The 18,435-nt window shown below is 41.2% G+C and overlaps 1 protein-coding gene across 3 annotated transcripts in view; it reads left to right on the top strand.

The window, feature by feature from the left end:
- NCKAP5 (NCK associated protein 5) overlaps positions 1 to 18,435 on the top strand; it is a 768,214-nt gene that overhangs the window by 690,475 nt on the left and 59,304 nt on the right. For all 3 annotated transcript variants that reach the window (XM_078682016.1, XM_078682017.1, XM_078682018.1), the window contains exons 15-16: positions 12,162 to 12,298; positions 16,359 to 16,488. In XM_078682016.1, coding sequence (XP_078538142.1) covers positions 12,162 to 12,298; positions 16,359 to 16,488 — 267 coding nt within the window. The remainder of the gene's footprint in view (positions 1 to 12,161; positions 12,299 to 16,358; positions 16,489 to 18,435) is intronic.

The following is an 18,435-nucleotide window of genomic DNA, read 5'->3' as shown; positions in this document are numbered from 1 at the left end:
AATTGGCATTGCTGCATGCAAGGAAGAAGTCATTTTGATAAAGATGTCTGAACTTATAGAAATTCTAGACTTATGTAATAACTATAGTTAGCATAAGTAAAGAGTAGTACTTGCTGTTCTTAAGTATATGAAACGTGACTTATATTTATATCATACAGTAAACAATCTGACTGATATATCTTGTGAAAAAAGTTTAAAAGTACACTTTCAAGTGATGCTAGGGATATTGAGGTCAAAGTCTGTCCAAAAGAATTCTTGATGCCCCAGCACTAGAGGGTGGTTGTTTTATGTCAGCTGTGGTATTTGAGGGGTGGTATCATCTTTGCTTTTATGCTTGCATAATTTTTGAATGTGTGCACATACAAACACACATTAACACCTTCCGCGCTAAGCGTTTTACCGCGCTGCGCTGAAGATTCGCAATCACCGCGTTACATGACGAGCTCAGCTCGTCATGAGCGTACAACAGGCGTACCTCATGACGAGCTGAGCTCGTCATGAGCGTGGAAGGGGTTAAAGAATTAACTAGTGCATCCATCCAGCTCATGGTACAGGTACATAAATAGGAAAATAAATGATTGATCCTGAACGGTATTTAGCTTTGGTGTAGTGAAACTTTAGCATCACTAGAAATGTACAGATTCCATCACTTCTTAGTCCCTCTACAAGATCTGGGGCGGGGCACTGAATGTAGACCGCCTAGGATGCTGCTTACATTTTGCGCCTCCCCTTAAGTTTTTCAGATTAGTGCAATTGGGTTCCATAAACTCTCATAAAAATCTTCTATATAATGGCTAAGCGTGCTTATTGTCACCCTCACTGATTACACTACTGCGCTGAGGGTGCATCCGCACAGAATTCTCAAGAAGGTGCATATATGCACTATGGTCTTGATTACAAGTCTGGCAGTCCACAGACCACCAGGCTCGTGGGGGCGCAGCGGCGGCAGTCTCATGACCGCCCTAAACAGTCTCACGACTGCCCTATAATGTTTAGGGCGGTGGAACTACCATTTCCATGCTGCATCCGCCTGGGAACTGCTGTTCCCTAGCAGTGTTGTGGCAGTCAGGAAGCATCAATATGCTTGGCGGAACTGCCGCGGTCCCGTCAAGCATATTAGGAGTTTGCTCTCTTCCATGGTTTTCATGTTGGTTTCTCCCTCATGAAAACCCTGTTGGAGAGGAAACAAAGGGGGCTCTTAAGGGTGCATGTCCCCCTCTGTTTGCATACACCCCAGTTCCTGCACGGCATAGACTTTCCAGTCCATGCCGTGCAGGAACTGTTTTTGGTGTTCCCATTGGTGTTCCCATTTTTAGAGGCACTGCCGTGAGAATGCCAAAAAAATGCCCACCAGACAGGAGGCCTAATCACAGCTTTGGCGGCGGGGTGGAGCCGGCACTGTACCACGAAAGTCATATTCAGGCCCTATGTGTCTTCGGCTTTGGTCCTGCCCTAGCTCAATATGCTGGTGGTGCCTAATACATAATGTGATCTGTTTATTTACATGAATATTAAAAAAACATTTAAATGTGTCTGTGTGCCAGCTTCTTGTAGAAGCACATAGAGATCAGTTTGTCAAATATAGTTAAATTTATTGAGCAAAAGAGTATATAGCACATACTGCAAGGGGTCAATTGCTTCTTTAATCCATGTTCAACACTGGTTCAATTTTCAGTTCAATTAACATTTACAGTTGTTGGGACTTACTAGATTATTTCTATATATAGCATTTATATTGTACCTAGTATTTATTAATTTATCAAATTACGCTAATTCATGATTGCTATTGACTTTGTATTCAAAGAAGATTGGATCCACATATTTAGGAATTCTTTTTAACTTAACGATGGATCTAATTTCTGCCAACATAAATGATGTAGACCTTGTAACCACTTGAGCCGATCCATAAAAGTATTTCTTGGAAGCCCTGCTCAGGCCTAAGACTATTGAGGTGCTCAGGTTGATGATTGGTGTAGTCCTACTAGTGCAGGCTAAGTTTGTCATCTCTATTAGCTATTGATTGTCACAGTTGATATAATTGTAGTGCAAGACTACAGCATGTTTTGGCCTTCTGACATTAGCTGAATTCTGAACATGCAACTAAACTGTCCTCAAAGTGGACATTTCCAGCTTCAGGATTAGCAGTGACACATTGAAGGCTTCTAGACCTGGGCAATCTAAGTGTCAATTGTGAATAATATCTACTGCTTTTTTTCTGACAATGATGAGCAGAATGTTTTTCGATGAGTGCCCGCCCCCACAAACACTCTGCTGTCCTTTAGCAACAAGATATCCTGACAGTTTTTGTTTGGGTTTTCCTGTCGGAAAATCCCCAGTAAATTCAAAATGTTGTACCATGCCTTTGTTGTAAAACAACACCACCAACATTATATTTTGCACATATTGCCATCTGTGCATTGGCTTCCCAAAGCAACTGCAGAAGAGGTTAAAGCAGTATGTGTAGTTCACCGAGCTTGAGGTCAGGAGCTCGTTCTTCTGATGACTCAGATGTGGTGCAAAATGCTCACTCTTGAATTTCCTTCATCCTCTTCACTGTTGCTTCTCGTGAAAAAATGTCGTTCTTAAGTCTGTGTATTGCAAATGTGTGTGTGTGGATTTTTTTATTCCCCAATCAAAGGGCCCAACCAAAAGCGATGGATCAGGGACCACATCAAATTCGAGGAAAAAACAGTGAAGCCATTGATATTTCCAGCAGTTCTATGTAGGTCTAACATCACAGTTTAGGCTTCACTTAATAGGAATTATTTTTGATGAGTGAAATGCACATCAGGTGCACCTTTATATAACATAAAATCTCCCTTTGACATTGGGTCAAACCAGGGACATCAGCAGGAAAGTATTTATCCCCAAAAGTTCATTTAAATTACATACATTTCACTAACTTTGCTTTAGGAAGTTTAGTATGGTATAAATTGTAGTGTTAAAATAGCAGATGGTCGATAGGACATAGATCGTGTAACTGATTAGTATACCCTTGAATAAGGAATTTGTAAAATTCATTTATTCCCTTAAGATTTTTTGTCAGACTCACAAGTTGAGCCTATGATTTCAGTCTCGTGCTTAGAAAGACTTCCGCTGCTGGACACTGACTGCCCCATAAGCAACTATATTCAAGCATATAGTCGTGCCGAATAATTGAATTAATTTTGATCTTAGGCAAGGCACGCACAGTTTTATGCCATGCTCAATATAATTAAATGACTTTTGCTCAGAACATTTAGCTTTAAGTGTAATATGCATTCACCTCCCTAAAATGTTAAGTAGACATCCACTAAAAGTACTTCAATAATCACAAAAATATTGCAAATACATGAATTGATTTTCACCTTAACGTTGTCCTGTTTTCTGTCATATATTTTGTATCACAGGGATTGTGACTAAGCCCAGAGGAAAAAAATATTTTTCGTTTGAAACTGTGAAGTAAAGATCAGCTTTCATGCAGGGCAGATTCGATAGAAATAATAATTGAAATAATAGAGTGAACGCATTTAGTAAACTGACGAGTAAACGATGATTAAGTAATTGTATGGACTTTGTGTAGTGCAACACTTTCACTCATATAACATGGCCAGAGCGATTTTAAAAACACCTTATGCTTTTAGTAGGTCTTGTTTTTTTTACTTATTTTTGTTACGGTGTTGCATCTGAGTTTTGCCACAGTTACAAACTTCCTACTGTAGATCAGTTTAAATGTTAAGTGGCCAAAATAACTGCACCTTTTATGCAATAAATGTATCGGTAATTAATGGCGTAGCCAAGAGGGACTCACAAAAGAAATCTTAGTTATAGATTATATGCTGCATGCTTGAACAGCCACATGTGTGACCTCGATTCCGAGGCGCGCGGTAGACCAGACTCCATGATTAAACACTGTCATTATAACAAATTGAATGGAGACCGCTGAGGCTGGATTGCGCCATAAGAAGTGGCGCGCCCGTGAGATGGTTCTGATTTTAATGCTAATATTCATTGCGGCGGCATTTGAAGGTGCGAATCTTAATTAAATTGCCGTGAAGAGATGGAAACGGAGTAGCAGGCTCCGGGAGGTGAGCGAGGTCGGCTCATTCTTTCAGCGAATGGTCGTAACTGTCCTCGCTCGGCACGTCACTCGCCCGGAGACGGGAGGCGCCATTGCTCGAAGCAAGACACCTTTTTGTGCACTTAAGATTAAACAAGAACATATCAAAATGCCAGAGTTATTATTTTCTACCCGTTTATGCACATTTATTTGGATGTGTCATGTACACCTCGATGTTCAGCACGGTGATAAAGGTGCAAATCCCAGTGTGATATATATATTGGAGACAAGTGCGTCACAGCTGGTGCACTAGGTCAGTCTCAAATTCTTTTTGTAGTATTGTGTGGTAATGCAGCAGAAATGTGTTGATCGCTAACAAACATAAGTTTGTGGTTTTTGAGGGGCATTTTTCCAAGGCGCAGTCAATCTCTAGACACAGTGAAAGATGTGTTCCTTGGGGGCAAGAGAAAATCCCTTTCCAGGGTAGGAATTGGGAGGGCGCACCCAAAAAAAACGGTGGATCAAGGTTATTTTCCACTGGAAAAAGACAAGATGGTACAAAAAGAAGAAAAGCTAACACACACTTTTATTAAGCATTTACACATGATTACGTTTGCACCATGTAAAATGATGCTTATCCGCGACAGCTTGTTTTTGCAGACCCCTCACTCACCAACCTAGTTGGTGACATGCTAGCACTGCACATATAAAAGGAAAAAAAAATACCCGCTCCACTGTAGTCAGGTGTCGAAGCACACCCTGTTGGCACTCGGCCTTCGGGGTGGGACCCCGATAATGAAGCATGTCACCAACTAGGTTGGTGGGTGAGAGGTCTTCAAAAAGGACTTTCTGCATCCTTTAACAGGTTGGGCACATTGTGCACCATTGAACCTTTTTTCTGTTGTAGAGGATCTCTCTGCAAAAACTCAAGGGGGCACTCCTCCATTTTGTTGTTTAAAATATTAAGAAGGGGACCAGGAGTTCCCTCCCTACACATACGTAGAACACCCTTTTTCTCTCTGTTTGTTTAAAATCAATTGTCGCAGCTTTGCCAGACATTCCCATCCCACAAGGTGTCACCGTGTGTCACGCGATTTTGATTCCCCGCAGGTGGACTCAGGGACACATAGTGAGGAGCCAAAGATCACGTTGGAAGAGAACCCGAGCTGGGAACCACTGCACAAAGTGCCTTTCCAGCTCGTCTTTTGAAGCTCTGAGCAGCCGAAGCCACATCCCCAGCAACCCTTTGTCGCTTTTTAAAAAATGTTCTTTTTAAAGACCCCCAATATCCAAAGAAAAATGTCAAAGTGGACTTTCGAAAGGAAACTTCTAAATGATGAAAGGTATGTTAAACATATTAAACAGTGGGCAAAAGGGTTCTTTGAAATTAACAGATATAGCGCGTCTAGAAATAGCGTATGGGAATCTTTTAAGGCCTCATTAAGGGGGGAGACTATTAGCTGCGCAGCCAAATTAAGAAAAGAGGATAGAAGCAATATGGAAAAACGCACTCTAGAGTTAGCAGAAGCTGAGAAAAGCCATATAGTGGAGATAGTCTCAGGTCAGGATAGCTCGGGAACGGCTAGAACTATGGCTTTGATCAAGGGGGAGATTTTAAAAATAATTACACAGAAGGAGATCTGTAACTATCAGACATATAGAGCAAGACGATATGAGACAGGCGAGCAAGCTGGTAGGGTCTTAGCCCTTCGCATTAGGCAAGAGACAAACAAAAATAAAATTGTGAAGATCAAATATAATGGAGTGGAACATACAGATCCTAAAGCAATAATGGAGGTATTCCAGAAATTTTATCAAAAATTATATGACCAGGAGACTGGGGTGGTAGCGCCCTCATATGACTACGGGCCACCATGTCCAAGGGTGGGAGAGGGGGATAAGATGCAATTGGACCTAGATATAACATTAGAGGAGATTAAGACTGCCTTATACGAACTAGCAGCGGGTAAAGCCGTAGGTCCAGACGGGCTACCACTAGAAGTTTATAGGGCTCTGGAAGAGGAAATCCTCCCTATGCTTGTAGACCTTTTTAATGGAATCATCTGCTCTGGGAAGATCCCCGACACATGGAAACAAACTAACATCGTAATATTCCATAAGAAGGGGAAACCGGAGGAAAATCCCGGTTCGTATCGGCCAATTTCCCTGATAAATTCGGATGCAAAACTTTACTCGAAGGTTTGGGCTAAAAGATTAGGGAGGGTTATCGGTCAACTTGTCTCACCCTGGCAGCATGGGTTTGTCCCGGGAAGGGGGACAACCGAACACACGGCGCGGGCAATCTCGCTATTTGACGCAATTGCTGCTACGGGAAGAGATATGGCCATGATCCTTTTAGATGCCGAAAAGGCCTTTGACCGTGTGGTCTGGGATTTTATGTGGGAGGTTTTGGCTAGAAGGGGCTTTGGAGAGAAATGTAGGAATGCAATCAAAGCTATGTACATGGATCCTGTAGCCAGAATCACGGCAATGGGTTTGCAATCAGAAGAAGTGGTGATCAGGAGAGGAACTCGACAGGGATGTCCCTGCTCCCCGATACTCTTTTCACTTTTTATCGATCCTTTTATTAGGAAAATCCTTGCCTCTGATAACATATCCCCAGTTATAATCAATGGTTATAGTACTAAATTATTGGCATATGCGGATGACTTGGCAATCACTACCCTGGATCCGCAAATGGCAATGATCGAACTTACTCATCTCGCGCATGAGTTTGGATTGTGTTCTGGTTATAGGCTTAATGCGGAAAAAACAATAATAATCGGCACAAAAAATATTCATAGAAGAGACCCAAGATATGTGGACTCTGCGGTTTACCTTGGGGTAAGAATCAATGCTAATGTGGGGAAAATTATTCAGGAGAATTATCTGCCTTTACTTGCCTCAATAGATAGAGAACTCAGAAGAATAGATGTCTTACATTTATCCTTGATCGGAAGAGTGAATGTATTGAAAATGTCAATGTTTCCGAAATTGCTGTATCTATTCCGTGCCATACCCTTATTGGTAGAAGAGTGCCTGTTAAAAAAAATGGAAGCTGTTTTTTCACAATTTGTGTGGCAGTACGGAAGAATTCGGAGATCCTTGGCTCGACTTTCTGCACCATTGGAGGGAGGAGGGCTGTCTGCACCTAATCTGAGGTTGTACCATTGGGTTTGTTTAATGTTGCAAATGAATTACTTAGTGAAATATGATGTCCAAGAGACTCCACCTGGCTCTTATAGAATTCCGTCAATATATGAACTAATAGTAGGAGAAAGGGCTCGGGGGCTCTTAACACGAGAAATTAACATTTCATACTTCAAAAGGAGTAAAAGCAAAGTAATGCTAAGTGCATGGGGCACGTGGAAGGCAATATTGAAATTTCTGAAAATCCCGAAGATCAATGGTACAACTGACTTATGGAGCTCAAATCCCTTCTCTCATCTTGGACAGAATAGAAATAGCAGCACATGGAAGATGCTGGGTATCAGATGTCTGGGGGACGTCATGTGTAGGGATGAATTACTAGGGTTTGATCTCCTACAACAGAAATTTGGTATTCCTGCCAGTCACTGGTTTTTATATAATCAACTCAAGCAAACGATCAATTCATTTAGACCGAGATTAGCAATACAGGAGTTAAATCCTCTTGTGAAGTATGTAATAAATGGTGGCAAGAGGATCAAAATAGGGTATAGCTATCTCTTGAAGGGGCTGGGTGACGATATTGGACAAATAGAGTCTGCCTGGGCTCAAAGAATAGGGGATCCAAACATAGATGTAGATTACGCTCTTGCATTGAATAAAAGGGTATTAAGAGCAACTAATTTAAAAGCACAGCATTACAAGATGGTCTTTAACCTGTATTATACCCCCGCAAAGTTGTTTCAATGGGGCTTAAGAGACAACGATAAATGCCCCAGGTGTAATCAAGGCCCGGCGGATTTACTGCATATTTTTTATTCTTGTCAGAATCTTACACCTGTTTTAACAGAAATGGAAAAATTTTTATCGGGGTTGCTAGAGCACCAAATATCTCTATCCCCAACCACTGTCTTGCTCGGCAGGGATGAAAACTTAGTAATTGAACATGAAGCTGAAGCTTTTATTTTTCTATTAGTAGCTGTTTTTAGAATCTTAATAGCCGCGGCCTGGAAAGACCCGACACCACCCTCTTTTCAGATGTGGTTAACTAGGCTGATGGGGATCCATAACATAGAGGAATGCCTATACAGCTTTAAGGGTAAAAGGAGGAAAGATTATGGTAAAAAGATCTGGGCTCCTCTTAGGAACTGGAGAGAGCTGAGATGAATAGACTCTTTGAGCTGAAGGGAGAACAATCCTCCTACACTGTCAGGACTGTAACATTTTTGCATATTTCATGATTTTTAGGAAGATACAGAAATTGATATATATTAATTGTCTGATTTTATCACATGCTATTTACTTTAAGTACATATGTGTAAATGTCTGATTGTATCACATGGTATCCAGTTTGTATTTTGTAACTTTGTTTTATATTCCGATCCATCTCAATAAAAAAAATATATAAAAAAAAAAAAAGCATCCTTTAACAGGTTGGGCACATTGTGCACCATTGAACCTTTTTTCTGTTGTAGAGGATCTCTCTGCAAAAACTCAAGGGGGCACTCCTCCATTTTGTTGTTTAAAATATTAAGAAGGGGACCAGGAGTTCCCTCCCTACACATACGTAGAACACCCTTTTTCTCTCTGTTTGTTTAAAATCAATTGTCGCAGCTTTGCCAGACATTCCCATCCCACAAGGTGTCACCGTGTGTCACGCGATTTTGATTCCCCGCAGGTGGACTCAGGGACACATAGTGAGGAGCCAAAGATCACGTTGGAAGAGAACCCGAGCTGGGAACCACTGCACAAAGTGCCTTTCCAGCTCGTCTTTTGAAGCTCTGAGCAGCCGAAGCCACATCCCCAGCAACCCTTTGTCGCTTTTTAAAAAATGTTCTTTTTAAAGGGGGGTGGGATTGGTGAGAGGCATAGCCCCACCCCCACCGATACCTCCCACCCTCCTCATACAGTGAAATACATTTATAAGTTGGCAGATCTGCACCACACTTGTACACCTAGAATTCTGTCGCAATTCGAAATATTTGTAAATCTGTCCCCATACCCCAAAAAAACTTTTCAAAACTGTAACAAGAAACCAATGCCTAGAAAAATATAATTTAGTATTTCCGAACAACTCTCTTGACATGCTGATGAAAGTCTTCAGCAATAGGGAGCAAATACCTTGCTCTGTAGATGTTGGTGATATTATGTCCCACAGATATTCATGGCTGGTGTCCTCACATTGCTCTGAGTTATACTCAATGCCATACAGTGCTTTTCTTGTAGCTAAAATATGTGCAGGGGCCCAAATGTTTTCTTAGAAACCCGCAGCTGGCCCTGCCAACTTTCTTGGGTTGCCAAAATACCAACACTGTTTCGTTTTAATTCCAACCCAAGCCTTGTTTCCACCACCCCACACTTTTATCTCTGCATGTCAATCTTTCTGACTTTTTTCCATATTGTTTCTCCCTTTATGTCTGTTTTTTATCTTTCTTTTCCTCCTTATTTCTTCCTTTTTTCTATTTCTTTATCACCCTCTAGCCCTTATGCTGATGGTACCAATAAGTAAGCGTCCCCAAAAATAAGTGTCGCTGTCCACCACCTGCAGCCGCAGCTGCAGATTCTGCAGTCATACCATGTCCTGGAAATTCTAGGTTGTCAATTGTCTTTTCAGATACTCATTTCATTTCATAAATCTTTATTTCGGCAATATTATTACCATAAAAGATACACAAAATACAATCCATAGTTATTTAAAAGAATAAAACATTTAAAACATCACAATTCATCCTGGTACAAGCAAAATTTACATTGGCATGGTTCCTTGTTTTGCAATAGACTTAATGACCAGCCTTTATGCTCTGTATCCTCAACGTCCACATTGCACCTAGATATTTAGCTACAGCAAAAACAATGTGATCAGTCATATCTGTCTTTAGTACTCTAAACGCGGCCAGGCACTTCGCAAACCCCATGTTCCTGCATATGGGGGCAATCCATGTTTTGCGGGGAGCCTTGTAAGCCGGGCAGAAAAAGACCATGTGGAGCTCTGATTCAGTAGCTACTCTGCAAGCCGGGCATAAACTAGTAATTGGGTCTCTCCATTTACTTGTTAGAGCTCTTAGTGGGAGGGTCCCATGCCTCCACTGCAGGTAGAGTTTTCTAAGTAGGACGGGATACATTTTTTCCAATGCTGATTCAAAACTATAATGATCCTTGATGCATAGAAATGAATCCGTAAGTGACCCCAGTGTTGGCTGGCAACAGAGTTCTGCCAATTTACTGTCGCGGTAGACCTTTGCCAGCCTTTTTCTGGAAATTCGTGAACATACAGTCAAGGGATCAGACCAGAGTGCCGCTAGACCTAAGCCCTCTAATTCAGTTTTAATAAATTTTAGCCATTTAATTTTCCCAGCATTCGGGATAGCTAGGACCTCTTGTAGACCCTGCCTGTAACTGATCAATTCCGGGACTGCCCACAGCCTCCGCCAGTAGACCAAGGGACGCAGTGCCAGTTCTTCACTTAGAGGGCGCAGCCCCAGATCTAACCTCAGTGGGACAAGGGGTGTACTAGGCGGAAGTCCGGTCAAGAGCCTAATAAACTTGTTCTCCTCTTTCGCTAAGTCTGGAGAGACTACATGACCCCATAACTCGCAACCATACATAGCAGCCCCCCTTGCCTGTGCCTTGTAAATCTGAAGTGGAGGGCCAACGGGTCTAATTGATGACCTGTTATTCCCTATGAGCTTTAAAACCCCTCCCGAGTACTGGGTCAACTTAAGTAGTGCTTTCTGTTGTTGTGAGCACCAAGTAATTTTTTCATTTATCATGACCCCAAGATACTCAAAGGTGTGAACCCTTTCAAGACTAGTCTGACCAATGGTAGGTGTAAAATGTAGTTTAGGTGGGGCATTGAAGACCATAAATTTGGTCTTTAAGGTGTTGATTTCTAAACCGTGTTCCCCACAGAAATCTACAAACCCTTTTAAGACGCGCTGCATCCCCATTGGGGACTTTGAGAGTAGCAGGGTGTCATCGGCGAACATAATCGCTGGCACCCTGCTACCTGCCAACTTGGGAGCATCTAAGTTGGAAATTCCATTAAGGTGGGCGAATACCCCGTTGACATAGAGGCAAAACAGGGTCGGTGCAAGCACGCAGCCCTGCCTTACCCCCCTGTCAACGGGGAATCGGTTAGAAAGCGCCCCATCCTTGCCACACCTCACCTGAGCAAAGTTGGCCGTATGGAGACGAATAATCATCTCCAACAGGCCCCTCGGGACCCCCAATTTGGCCAACACCTCCCAGAGTTTTCCACGGGGGACCAGGTCGAAGGCCGCCCTCAGGTCCACGAATACAGTGTAGAGGCTGCCACCCTCCAGCTGTACCGTTTTCCAGAAAATGAGGGCGAACCGAAAGACCTGGTCTGTGGTGGAGATCTTCCTTCTGAAACCCGCCTGGAGAGGACTTAGGATTTCATGATCCAGGATCCAATCCATCAGACGATCCAGAAGTAGCCTGGCAAAGAGTTTCTGAGAAACATCTATCAGGCTTATGGGCCTGTAGTTGGCTGGGAGCAGAGGCGAACCCTTCTTGAATATAGGGACGATCTCTGCCCCCAGCCAAGTTGGGGGGATCATCATGCCGTTCAGAATGGCATTGAACAGCATCCATCCAGATACATGTTCTTGGAGATGGTGATGTCTCTCCTTTGTCAAGCTACATTCAGGAAAAAAGTATGTTTACACAATTATTGCGCTGGAGTATATTCAAGCTGTTGTATAACTGGTTTGATAGAAATATATGGGGGATTTACGTTTGTTCTTGATCTCATTGAAGGCCTCTGTTGGTAGCTAGCCCTGTAGGACAGAGAATTGCTGGAATTATGTGCAAACTAAAAGAAGCTTTGTAAATTTGATTGTACTTTTTTTATTGTAATACATACAAAGAATTTGGATAAAAAGACACTGAACTGAATTTCTTGTTAAGGTCTTTTAATTGTCTTATTTCACAAATGTCTTTCTTTTATAAATAGGAATGTTCATGCCCGAAAGGCTAGCCAAATCCCAGCTCACCCCAATAATTTCTTCATGTTCAGAACACAGTGAAAAGTCTTCTGAAGTCTCATTGGATCATCCTGACTGGAACAGTTTAAAAGCCGCACAAACGCAGGTACAGAACATTGTAGAGCACATAAGGATACCCACTAACAGTATTCCTGCAATATCCTTTCCCTAATGAGGACCCAACTCCTCAGACAGAAAAGTGGCTTAAAAAATGTCCTGAGATGCAGGAGGGGCCTTCTTGAAGGGGGTCTGGCCACCTGAACCATTCTCATCTTCAAATTCGATTTAATATTAGTTAAATATGAATTATATAAGTGGAAACATTTCTCGGTAATAAACAATTCTGACTGGAGTTTTGAGGTGTTGAGCAGGGATTTTTTTGCCTTGTGCATTTTTTGTCACGTAGGAGATAAGAAGGTACATTCCCTTTGGATTTACTCACTCCTTAGACCATCTCCAATTGTTCTTTGTTTGCCTGTTTTTTTTAATGTAACACCACAACCAAGGAGGAAGCACATGCAAAGCACATGCAATGTATATCTGCATATTCAACAAGAAGTGCCTACGGCAATTTCCACGCAAAATCTCAGTAGTATGTCGAAGCCTAAAACAATTGCTACTGGAAACTTTTGAGCTGTAGACATTTAACTTTCAGATAACTTTAACACCCACTGGATATACTCACCCCATTTTGGGCTAATTAAGTGACGTAACGCAAAATTATGGGCCCCCCTCCCTACAGAATATACCCCATAACGCTCAGCTATTTATTGGCCTTGGGCAGAATAGTGGCCCCCAGAAGGGTTGAGGAACCCCTGTGCCACTTGGGCTACAGAGGCTTGCATTACACTCCTGGGCTAATCACAGGATATATTAGCCAAACTAGGAGAGTAATACAACGCAAGAAGTCTAATTACTTCGCAAATCAGTCATGTTTTAGCATGTTTGCAAAGTGACTGATGTTTGTGACTATATTTTTTTTACTATGTGGGGCAACTTTTTATGAAGTTGAAACTCTCAGGTACTTTTTCCAAGGGGCTCACTAATTCATATATTGGCGTGAACAGGTGTTTGTGTTAAACTACAGTCAGAATTACAGGTCGCCCTAAGTGGGAACGGTATGCCCAGACGTGGGTCCCGTGCTCTCTACACCACTGGATTCAAGCTAGCCTGGTTGATGCCCTGAAACCGGTCCCAGGATGCTTGTTTCCGGTCCAGGGAGAACCTGGTTTGGCAGTCCGGGCTGGACTGTTCCCACTAGGAAAAGGGTCAAGACTGATTTGCATTTGGCTGGGTCCAAACTGGGGTGGTGTGCTGATCAAAAGAATGATGGATTTAACCCAGATCCTTGTGACTGGGGGTGAATGCTTGAATTGTCCAGCATTCCGTCCATCAATTGTTCTTTTGCATATGTCGCCCTAAGTGGGAAAGGTATGCCCAGACGTGGGTCGTGTGCTCACTACATCACTGGATTCAAGCTAGCCTGGCTGATGAAGGGTGATGCCCTGAAACTGGTCCCAGAATGCTTGTTTCCAGTCCAGGGAGGACGAGGCTTGGCAGTTCGGGCTGGACTGTTCCCACAAGGCACAGGGTCAAGACTGATTTGCATATGGTTGGGTCCAAACTGGGGTGGTGTGGTGAGCAAAAGAATGATGGAGTTAACCCAGATCCTTGTGACTGGGGGTGAATACTTGCATTGTCCAGCATTCCGTCCATCAATTGTTTCTTTTGCATATGTTAAATTACTACACATCCAAGCAGTTTCTTTATGCAGATTCTATGAGAAAATATATGTTGATTTTGCATGGCGAAAACTTGCCACAACGAGGGTAAAGTCTGCTGTAATTGGACGCACAAATGTCAAAGTTGCAAGTTAACCCTCATTCTTAATGGGAAACCTTGGAAAAGGGTGGTACAATTAAACCGGGGAAAGGCATTCCTCAGTATCAATATTTTCTAAAGATGTTTTTCCACATCAAAATTCTGACCCACTCCGAATTGAGCTGCCCAGTAACAAGATGATGTGGTCCAGTCTTGCCAGTTAAGTGGGGAATGTGATAGTAAATAAAGAGCCCATTGACCAACAGGTCTGCCCATTTTCATGCCTCGTGTAATGACTACAATCTTATTTTGCCCTCTCCTTCAGATCAGTTACTAGGCCATGTTTATAGTTAACAAATTTTCGATTCCTTACAAAGAACTCTTCCCTTTTTATATATTTTGTTCTTTTGTTTTGTGGGCCACTCATGGAAGATTTTTGGGTATGGTGAAGAACGATGTGTCCAAAGAGTCTCTTATGGACCACTTTCTTAAAGATGTGAGCACATTTACTAGCAATTGACTATGATGCAGGGTTAAAGAAAACACTACCTACAAAAAGTATTTTTTTTTAAGTACATCGTATCTTAGAAATGTGCATTGATTGGTTAGGAATGTGAAAGTAAAAGAAATGTGTAACTCCTTGCTATCATTCCTCAAATGATAAAGTCCCGAGTAAGGAACCACATTTTTTTACAAAGACTAGTTAGTATCTAGAAACCACTCGTGGATTTCCAGACAAAGTAGATTTGTGAAATTATCATGTTACAAAGAGATCTGCAAAATCATTCCAGATTTCCATAGTTCAAGACTGATTCTTGGCAATCGTTCTGTTTTACTTTGAAGCAATGTTACCCAACAAGGAGCAATATTTTCCACAAATCACATTTACTAAAACCTGGCACCTGGATTTTAAATCTTGCAACTTGGGAGAGATTTTTGGGAACGTACCAAGGCACCAAGCAAGAACATACCTAACTTGCGTAGTCCATATTTCTGGCCTTCAGTTTTATGTTTTTTGTTTTATTTTCACATTTCCTCTAGAATGTATTCATATTTAATTTTTTTCTTTTTTGTTGTTGTGCTTTTCCATATTTATTTAGCTTTTTGTGAAAAAACAAAGCTTTAAGTAGTTATTAAACTGATGAATGTACACTGGTAATTGGATGCCAAGTGACTTTTAGTGCTACACGCAGCCGTATATCACACATTAGTACACTCATATGAAAATATAAGCATCATGATACAAACCTCAGCACGTTTCAATCTTCAGTTGGAATCCTTTTAAAACTCTCCTACATGTCAGTCTGCACTGGTGTTTACATGATTCACAGCATTGAAAATCACCCCTAAAAAGATATTTTTTCTGTTTTTTTTCCATACTTAACAATAAACACACAAAGCGAAATGGATATTTTCCTATTTGTATAAATGAATGGAAATGGAAAATCGGTAGCCATATTCCAGGGCCACTGGAATTATGCAGGAGGGAAGGACAGAATTATGTGTCAACAGTAGGTGTCGGTGGTGGTAATGCTGCCGGGCAGTGACGTGGGACGGGGGAGGGGCACGGCGGGGGGTAGTAAACTATGGAATACGGCCAAATGCAGGTAAGTAAACATATAAATAAATAAAATGAATTTCGTTGCACGCACTACATCGCCAAATTCGATGCAGTGAGCACAACGAAATTCGTTTTATTTATTTATATGTTTACTTACCTGCATTTGGCCGTATTTCATAGTTTACTACTCTCCCACCCTGCTCCTCCCCTGCCCCACATCACCGCCCGGCAGCACTCCCACCACCGACGGCTACTGTGTGTCAGGCTTGTCTAAATTATGTGGCAAGACAAGCCAAACCATGTGGCTTAATGGGGAAAAAGATGTGGCCTAACAGCTGGAGCGGTTGACCTCAAAGCTGGGGGACCAGGTTCGAGTTTTGGCAGGGATGTTCAACATCATGTGGTTCTGGGTAAATAACTTAATCTCCCCGTGCCTAAAAAAAATGAATGTGTCCATCTGTAACAAAATGTTGCTCATGTAAAGCGCTCTCTAACCTTCGGTCGAGTTCAAAAAAAAGTTTGCTTTGTTTAAGCTAGGACCTGCAGATAATGCAGCAGATGATAGATTATGTGACAAATGTGGCAAATCAATAATTATGCGGAAAGACCAGTGGTAGCAAAATTGCACAATTCCAGTGGCCCTGCCTTGTTCATATTTGTCCCGCCATTTGTCGTGTGCGTAAATGTCTTGAGTTCACAGAGCTCAACAGTGTAATATTCTGAAACCCACTGCCTAGCCATGTTCCATCTAAGTAATCTAGCGGCTTTACTGTTACTTGTGCAGGACAGCAGACTGCGAGTAGGCCCCTACACAGACAGCAGCAGCAGCGACACTGAAAGAGAGCTCGAGTATGAAGCCAATGATTATGGAACCGGAGGGGGAAAGCTGTTAAACATAAAGAACAACAAACACGGTAACTGCGAATGTTCATGCTTGAAATTTATTGTGCTCATCATCTTTGCTGGCAGCAGAAGACTGCGCTCTTTAATCATGGTTATGTCTTTCTTGATTTTCTATTGAGCAGTTAATTTTTATTCTTTTGTTTACCGCTCGCTGCTTGCTTTATAGATTTTTAATTTGAACTTTTCCTCCAGGTCTGTCTTTGGAATGTGTGTTAATTATTTAAGCAGGAGACATGCGACTTGCTGGTCCTATTTTAATTTCAGAGCATTAAGTAGTGCTCGTACTTGAATTAATTACTTTTATGTATGTTATTATGTGCCCTTAGACTCCTGGTTTACTGTTAACCTTCAAAGTTTCCTGGGGGTAACATCTTGTCCAGGCATTTGTTAATAGAACATGACCAAGTGTGCACAGGGAACACCTCAAGAGTTGGTGGGAGTTTAGGGGAAGGGGTTAAATATTTTAGTCTCTTTCCTTAAAAAAAAAAGTGGAACACACTGGCAAGGAAAAATGCACATATGTTTACCATTTAGTTGCTCTGGCACTTTATTGAAGCTGCGATAATCACTGCTTTTCAGGAGTAACACTGGTAATTCGATGGGAATTCCAAACATAAGTTGTAAATTTGCTCCAAGTGGAAGAGTAACCCGATAGGAGCAAATCACTGACTTTTTGGATGACTTGGGATCCTATTGAATATTTGTAATAATAGGTTTTAGACAACTGTAGATATCCTAATGAAAGTGCATGTGTCTCTAGGCCTATGCATTATTAGGAAGGACCAATCTATGACGTTTGTTTCTCTATTTTGTGATGATCTTCAACTGTGGTTGTATACTGATCAATTTACTGTTGCTCAGAAAATGACCAGTTAGATTCGGATTTTGCTCCTATGTATATGCTTCCAATTGAGGGTGATAGTTATTTTTTGTTATTTGTCATTTATATAGTGCGTCATCTGCCACTTGTATGGTATGTGCTGATTTATATCATAACATTGAGGTTAATGGAAGAAAGAGTGCTTTAAGTGGAAATGTATAGCTGAACAAGATGGCGTTATAGTCAATGGACTAATCAATGTCGTTCTCTTTCACATTGTTGGTTTTCCAGCTCCATAGAATGGTGAAATATAAAGTCTTATTTTTATGGACGATTAATACAAGTTTTACAAATTAGTTTCATCAAAAGAGTATCAGTCTGCTTTTGCCATCTTTATATTTGCTTTATGTTTTACTGTTTATGTCTCTATCTTGTCTGAGTTAAGTCGATCTGTAATATTTTCTAAAAGAAAGAAGACATTTGATAAATAATGTAGCCTTGGTAACACCCTTTTGGATTTTGAGACAGTAAATGCCACTGGATTATTGGTAGACTGCCCGTCTGTTCTGATATATTTGCATCTATATTCAATATTAAAACGTAATAAGAAAAAGTAGTTACATGTGTTTTCTAGTGCCAATATATAATTTGTGGAAATGTAAGGAAATATTATTTTATTATATATTCGTCAGGCTTCATATCCAACTTTTCAAAATACAGTATGCACATTGACAATGCAGAGTTTGTGTGTGAATTCACAGTTTTGAAGTTCCCAAATTAGGAGACAGCTTCAGTTCTTTGATGTTACAATAGGATTTGTCCCAACCTGCAAAAAAGTTTTCACATAAAATGTCAGTGGTTCAAGATTGTTTAATGCACCTGTGCTGTTTATTTTTAGTAGTCTAATTTTTACTCACTGGTAGCATGTTAAGCAATCTATTCATTTTTATTATTAATGTTTTGTCAATGAAATCACAAGAAACTGACAGAATTGCACATGATCTGCAACAGGTTGAATTGTCTCAAGCAGCTCCTTGTTAGTTCACAAATTCATTCATATTTCTCCTCCTAAGGATATACTATTCTATGTAGAAGTTTATCTGAATTTGAAGTTGTGACACAGAAGTGGGTCATAGTA

This window comes from Lissotriton helveticus, chromosome 3_1 (genome assembly GCF_964261635.1).
Source record: "Lissotriton helveticus chromosome 3_1, aLisHel1.1, whole genome shotgun sequence".
Taxonomy (NCBI): Eukaryota; Metazoa; Chordata; class Amphibia; order Caudata; family Salamandridae; genus Lissotriton; species Lissotriton helveticus.
This window is presented reverse-complemented; position numbering and strand designations above follow the sequence as displayed.